At 42.3% G+C, this 7782-nt stretch overlaps 1 protein-coding gene across 2 annotated transcripts in view; it reads left to right on the plus strand.

Moving 5' to 3' along the window:
* The window catches only part of SLC44A1 (solute carrier family 44 member 1), a 121354-nt gene that overhangs the window by 24770 nt on the left and 88802 nt on the right, over positions 1-7782 (plus strand). For both annotated transcript variants that reach the window (XM_025202580.1, XM_025202586.1), the window contains exon 2: positions 6030-6119. In XM_025202580.1, the coding sequence (XP_025058365.1) occupies positions 6030-6119 (90 nt within the window). The remainder of the gene's footprint in view (positions 1-6029; positions 6120-7782) is intronic.

Here is a 7782-nt window from a genome sequence, read left to right on the forward strand (position 1 = left end):
ATAAGCATACATGATCTGAATGTTTATCAGATCTCAACCTTAATATGTTAAGGTTGCTGTGGCAGGGGAGGAAGGCCAGCTCGGGGACCCCATCCTGACCTTCAACAGATGCAGGAGCCCGCCCTCCCTCTGTCTTGGCTTCTGCCGTGGGGCAAGGTGGCAACCGTGGAAAAAAGCCTGTGCAAAAAAACTATGACAATTCTTAGCGGCAGATCATGCATACATGATCTGAATGTTTATCAGATCTCAACCTTAATATGTTAGGGCAGTAGCTGGCAACCTTCACAAGCTGTGGGCCAGAACAACATGGCTTCAGTCTGACACAGGCCAAGGGACTTTGCCTGTGGCTGTGCTGCAGCTGCCTCTTCCCTGCTTTCCAGTCCTGGGGCGGCTTCTCATAAGATGCTGGGGAGCAGGAGTGTAATGAGCAGGGATCCTGGTTATCTCTTATTTAAAAAATAAAAAAGATCTCAAATTCTCTTTTTAAAGCCTGGAAATCCATGTTTAAGGCAGTTTGGAAGCCTATCAGTGCCTTAATCGTTATAATAAAATTAATTCTAAATACCTATATATTTTGGTGCTTGATTTGTTTTTCTTTTATCATGGAAAATCAGAACTCCCCCTGCCCCCTTCACTCACCAGGACACGGGTCCAGCTGCAGCTGTTCCCCTGCTGCTTTGTGGCACTAAGCAACCCTGATATGCTGATGCCTGTCCCTTGCCTATACTGGTGCCCCTCACTCCTGACCCACAGGCCTGCCAGTGCCCTTCACTCCTGACCCATAGCTCCTTGCCCTCCTGAGCCCTGCTGGAGGGGTCCCCAGTTGCCCCCATTCCCCCTGGGCTGGAGCATGGCAGCTCCGGCTTGTGCGGATGTTGGCAGAGAGAGTCGGGCCCTGGTGTGGGCTGAAGGAAGAAGGGGAGGCCTGTGGTACCCTCTTCCCTGGGCTGGGGCTCCTACGCTGTGCCAGACAGCCTGGCCACAGCCCACCTGTGCTGCCTGCAGTATCTCCCGCTCATCCCCCGCTCATCCTGCCCTGTGAGCACAGGCACTGGCCTTGGTACTGCCAGCCTGGCCATGCAGGCCCTGCCCCTTGAACAGCCCTTCCTGCCCCCTTCCTCTGCTGGAGGGGCAGGCACCGCCCCCTGCTGCAGCACCAATACACTTTCCCCAGCATCAGCAGGCACCTGCCCTGGCCATCTTGCACGCATGCACACTCTCTCATACGCCCTGGCCCTCCAACCCCTGCCCCATGTAGACTTACCTTTGTGCAGCTGCCAGGGCTGCTCCCACCACCTTGCCTGGCTCTATGCTGGCCACGTGCGTGTGTGCAAGTGCCGCCCCCTGCCTTGGATTGCACTTTCCCTCAGCCCCTTGCAGGCTGGAAAGCTGCCAGCCTGTAAGGGGAAACCTGAGGTTTCCAGCAGTTTTCTCCTTTGAAGAGGAAAATCTGTGTTTTTTCTCCTTTAAATGAGAAAATTCATGTTTTTCTGCAGCAAACAGAAAAAGCCAGATCCCTGGTGATGAGAGGTGGAGGGAGCATAGGTGCAGCTGGAAGCTGCCTGGCACAGGCATAAGTAAAGCTCTCTAGCTCTGCCCTTACATTAAGGGTTGGAAAGTAGATTATTAGTTGTACAAAATATCACTAGTGGTAATGCAGTATTAAATGTCTGCAAGTTCAAGTCTTCCTTTATAACTGAGCTTTTGTGGAGCTGTAAATATCAGTGATGCATTTTAACTCAGTTCAGGGGCTAAATAAATATGGTCACAAACTTAATTCACCTGTATGTACTTTTAACTACTTGTTTCAGATTTCCTATAGATATATAGATGTGTGTGTGTGTGTGTGTGTGTGTGTGTGTGTGTGTGTATCATTTTTGATAGCTGCAGGAGGCTATATATTCTCAGCCCTTGTCAGGGTTATTCCAAAGTTTCTTTTTACAAATCCTTTTACAGGATTTCATTTTTGGGTGGTACATGCAGAAAGATGAAACCTGCCTATCATAGTAGTGCTGCTGCTGCTTTCACAGGACTATCCTAACCTAAGGTGTGGCTGTTGATGGAACTCATCAGTTTATTTTGCTTATTTTGTTAGTATTGCCTGTCCATGGGAAAATTAGTTTTAGTAAAGCCAGGATCCTTGAAGAGCACTTTTATGAATATCGAACGTATGATTTGCTAGCTTTGCTGCAATAAAATTTGTGCCAGTCTTAATGTAAATGTTAGCTGTGAAAAATTGGTATGATCAAAAGACTGTTGGGTTCCATAGTTTTAGGTGAGGGTATAATTTGGCCTGAAAGCATACTACTACTTTTAGCGATGAGTAATGAATATAATTAAAAGAAACTATTTTGGTTCTGAGCCAAGAGGCGAATTTGAGAGAGAAACCAGAAAAATGCAAATTTAAAGAAAAATGTGTGTTTGCTATAGAAATCATTGACAGAGTATAGAATCCCATAATGTCATCTGTCAAGTCATTTTCAGGGGCTGAACCACTAAAGCTGTCTCTTGCTTGATATCAATCTGCTATGGCTGCCATCAGCAGAGGTACTTGCACGAGAGCATGGATGAGAGACAGGAACTGTTTGTAAAGCATTTTCCATGAGAAGTTTTTGTCTCTTGAGCTTTTCTCCCTCGCTTCTTTATGGTTTAAAACGACCTAGATTTTTGTGAGGTCTAGGGTATATTGAAAAGCTTGAGCAAGATGCATTGGTTTGAGGGGCCACGATAGATGTTGTTTTGTCGGGGATGCGAGTGTTCATTTCTTTTTTTAACTGAATTTCGTGATGGGGAATGAAGTATAGCAGCTGTTGGCTTTCGTAGTTTGTATTTTTAAGTTTTGGCAGCGGTTCCTGGACCTTGAGGGTCCTGTGTTGAAATTTGAGGGTTCATAATTCTCCTGTGTTTTGTTGAAATATTAAATAAGCAAAACCATTTCTAGTAGTTCTAGGAGTTGCCATCTGAAAGTTGAGAGAGTCTGTTCTTTTAAAGCATCTGACAATGACTTTTCAAACCGTTAAAGACCTTTCTTTGTAGGTATGCCTTGGGGATCACCAGAACAAGAAAAGAGATTTTTCATCATCATCTCTGATTATGAAGACTTGTTTTGTGTACACATTCCTACATGGCTTTTTAATCAGCATGGTACAGCAATCATAATTCAGCCTGCTTCCTATTTATTTCATTGTGTTTCGTTTGTCCACTTGGGTGTGTAAATTTGAGTAAAGTTGGTTCTATTTCATCATCATCACTTGCTTCACAAGATCTTTTCAATAGAGATGTTTTTCCTTTAGCAGCATAAAAGGCAGCCCCTTGGCATCTTTACAGATTCATGTCACTAGGATTGTCGTAGGCATGCTCTATAGATGTTAACATTCAAAGGCAGGTGTGTGGCTGTGTCTTCTTTTTAAAGGTCCTCTTCCCTGCTTATGGTCTGAAGTTGAGTTACAGATAATAGCATTCCCGCAGCTGGGGCCTCCGGCAGGTCTCATCTACAAATTTAATTTTCTTAGAGTCCCAGTCTCAGAGGTGGGGCCAGCCAGCCAGCTACCTTCACAGTGAGCATTGATCCAAAGATCTTATTCTTTTCCTGTTACTATCTCCTGATTAGAGGACCTATACATTCAGCTTGGCTAATCTAAAAAGGTTTGAAAAAAAATATTCTCAGATAAGAATTTACCATTGTAATGGCATTTCATTTCATCCTGCACCTGCAGTTTGAATGGGCAATAAGGAATATGATGGATCTCATTCATATCGTACCTGATTTGTAGCTTTAATAATTTGTAAATGTTTACTTGTTTTTATGAATTAAGCTAAAAGTGAAATGATGAATACTAAACACCATCTTACAAACACATTTCCGGTTACCAATGCAGCAGTTTTCCTATAGAATTTTTGTACTTGCCCAGAATCTGCAAAACTAGGTACTGGAGATGGCAACTGCCAACAAAAGTTTGCTTTAGCTCAGTATTGGCATGTTATAGCCACCCATTCAAGTTTTTTAGCTGAATCAAGGAACTCAAGAGCATATTGTAATAATTTTAATCATTTGAGAAGTTCTCTTTCCTAGAGTTTTGGTTGGAATCTTCATTTACTTCCAGTTTATACTCTACTCTCCCTCTCCCCACCCCCTTGTCAACTTCACAGTAACATCTGTGTGGTAAGTGTCCTCACTGAATCAATGTAAGTAGTTTTCAGAGAAACATTTTCTCCCTTCAACTAATGTAGAAGGATATAGCAAGCAGTAGGATCTAAATAAAAAACCCAATTACAGTAAACAGAAATCTAAAATATTGTACTAGAACCTTTTCCCTGAATCATGCTACTATCTGGTAAAGATTAAAAAAACAAAAAACGAATCCCAAATTCAGGACGCATCCACTTGTGGCAGGTGGGCAAACCATTCTTATAGTGCAAAATCTTAATCGTACAGTCTTTATGCATTGAGATATCTTCTGTCTTGTGAGACTACAGTAGACTTTTTTAGCATTTTAACTATTTAAATCCAGAAAATCTTCCTTCTATCAAGTTAACATTGTTGATTTTTACATGCTACTCACTTGAATTGTTGAATTGCACAGCTACCTACTCCTTGCAGACGGAGAACTGTTCATTAGCTATTTGTTATGTTATTTCTGCCATTGGTGTTTAGAACATAACAAGTTTGTGAAAAGCTTACCTTTTTTATCCTCCAGGGAAAGCAAATTCCTGGGAAGTACACAGAAGAAGCCTTGCAAGAGTACAGGAAGTAGGGCCACTGACGGATATTCACTTTAAGGTGTGGTGGCATCAAATCCTCAATCCCAACAATTGCACCTCCTGCCATGCCACATGTGCATGGCAGGATGTGTGATTTTTGGGATTGGGATTTAGATCCCAATTGAACCTTACTTGCTAGTGCAGGGGACAGAGCCCAGAATTATGATCCTGGGCTCCTCCTGCACCAGCAAGTCGAAACCTGGGTGCTGACAATCAGCTGATTGTCAGTTGGGGCCATGGACTGAGCTAGGATATGGAACTGCGGTAGCCTGATCCTAGGGTCCCTATGCCTGGGGATGGGTAAAAACTACATGTGGTGTCCTGCTGGGCAGCATGCAGGGTCTTGGATTCCAGCGCATGGAGACCTATAAAAACCATGAGTGCTGGCCAGCTGACTGGCTCACACTGTTTTTGAAGGTTCTCATGTATGGGGACCTCGGGACCCAGGGTCCCCTGGTTTGGGGTATGTCCGAAAAGCATGTGTATAGCTCAGCTACACACATGATTTTTAAAGGTCCGGGCTGCAGTTAGCCCAAGATCAGAGAGACGCGCCTTGATGGGCTCACTGCACTCCTCATCTGCCTCTGGGAGTTCAGTGCAGGTCTAGGATGCAGTGACTGGTTCTGTCTGCAGCCTGATTGGGTAGGGTACAGCTGTGTCCTGGACCCTTGGGCTGCCCATGGTGGATCCAGACACTCAGATGAGTGTTTGGGATTTGGCACAGGCCAGCCCCAACTGGCCACACATTCAATTTAAGGCATGATACAAATGAGCCATTAAGTTGTTACATGTTTTATGTGGAATAACTTTGTGGCTCATTGCCTGTATTATCATGCCTCAAATTGACTTGAATATGTGGCTGGATTGCTATTTAAGGCACAATTAGCCTGTTAATCACATCTTAAATGTAATGTGTGTCAGGGGCCTAGTAGTACTAATTGCTTGGGTGGTCATGCCAACTTCCCTTTTCTGTAAAATCCAGAAATAGGAATAAATAAAACAGCTTCTTTGCTTTTATTTACTTGGCAAATTGCTGTTCTCATTACCAGTTGAGACGTTACCTTGACCAGTTGCTTAATAGTTTCACTAGCTTTAATGCAACTTTTATTCTATTATACTGTATCTAAGGTAGCTGATGTATTCTGAAGGTAATCCCAGTTGAACGTTAGTGCTTTGTAGAATTGCATCCTGTACAATTTTTTTGTTGTAAGCAGACGTTTGAATTGAGTTGTCTTTGTAACTACTGTCTTCATTTTTTCTTATCCAAGAGCTCCAAACGAGAATGGAAACCTCTGGAGGATCGCTGCTGCACAGATATACCATGGCTGCTGCTGTTCATCCTCTTCTGTCTTGGAATGGTGAGTAAAACATGAAGGATTCATATTTTTACATAGCCTCAACTTCAACTCAGTATGAAAATATGAGATTACAAAGCTCGTGATTTATAATTGTGTCCAGCTTATGTTGGCGAGTAAAGTATTAATCATGAAACTAGAACACTAGAATACATTCTGCAGTATCAGTACATGAAGATTTGAGGTCTTCAATTCTTGAGAATGTAGGCATCCTGAAATAATAGCTTTGAGATTGATGAACTGTTATATTAATCTCAATAGGGTGATTGTTCTGAAACCTAAAGAGTGCAGTTTGAACCTCAAGCCTTAAGTATTTCCCTGTTGAATGCTTGGCAAAAGCATCCAGTATAATGCCTTTATTCCCCTGTCTCCGATTGCTTCCCATGCCACCTGAAGTACCATAATCCCTGCTATGGCTGGCTGGCCTGCTTACCTGATAGAACTCCTGACTTCCTCCTGACATATTGCCAAATTATAAAATAAGTATAGTATAGCAACAAAAAAAAAGTTGTCTAGATTTTTCCCCGTTTCCTTGTATTGAATTATAGAGCTCTCTATCCACTCTTTTTAGACTATGCTAACTGTTCTTTTTGCATTCTTTTACTTCTTATTTTTGTTTTGTTCTGATCTCTTCTGGGTCTGGCTTCACTAATGCCAGAAACAGTGATTGCCTTCTGCATATGCATCGCAAACTTATTAGCTTTATGTTGCCACCACAGTGAACTACAGGCTCATAGGTAATTTACTTTTCACTTATTCCCCTACAAGTCTCTGGCATTTTTTGCTTTCTCCCTTCATTGAAAAAATTGATTATTCCCCTACTCCCCTTTGTATTTCCCCCAAATGCATATTACGGGCCATATTTAATGAAGAAATGTTTAATTAGTATGCTTGTCTTATGGTATTTAGCCATACAAATCACATATACACAATAACATGTGCCCATCTTTGAGTCCCAGAGTGCATGACATTTCCTAAAATGTTCTGCTGTTAACTGAAGGTGTTATCACTTACCCATCTGTTTTTGGCAGTCTCTGTCTAATATGTCTGTCTCCACATACCTTGCTACCTGCAGTTGTAAATTTGTCATTTTGCCGTGGTACATTGCCCTAAAACTCTCACCAGAGTCCCTTGTATAGGTGATAGATGAATGACACACTAATCATTTAAACTGGAGGATGGCAAACAGTTTCTTGAGTTTATATCCTTGTTCCATCAAATGTGGTATATAGGAGGAGAATCCTGATTCTTTTCCAAATTAATGCCCTACGTTAAGAAAACAAAAGAAAGTATTGCTTAAAAAGAACAAGATCTTGTTTTTTGAGATGCAAAGAATTGAAGGTAAATACTGCAAATCATCTCAAATTATTTCTAGTAATAACTGTTCACTCCCTCTTTTCTTGCTTCAGTTTTGTTCAGGGTTAAGTTGTAAGTCAGTTTGCTGAGAGGAGAAGAGCAGCTCACTCCTTTCCCTGCACCCTTTGGAATTTCCCTGACAATCAGCTAGTCTTCAGTACTGCTCCTTCTTTAGCCCTGCTTTGTGTCTTGCTCCTATGACTTTTAGAGCTCCCCCTATTCTTCCTAAGAACCTGCCTCCTCTGAATTGCCTCTGTTTATCTCCATTTACAACTCCACACTCTTAGGTGTTGGTTCCTTTTATTCCTGC

This window comes from Alligator sinensis, unplaced genomic scaffold, assembly GCF_000455745.1.
Source record: "Alligator sinensis unplaced genomic scaffold, ASM45574v1 scaffold560_1, whole genome shotgun sequence".
Taxonomy (NCBI): domain Eukaryota; kingdom Metazoa; phylum Chordata; order Crocodylia; family Alligatoridae; genus Alligator; species Alligator sinensis.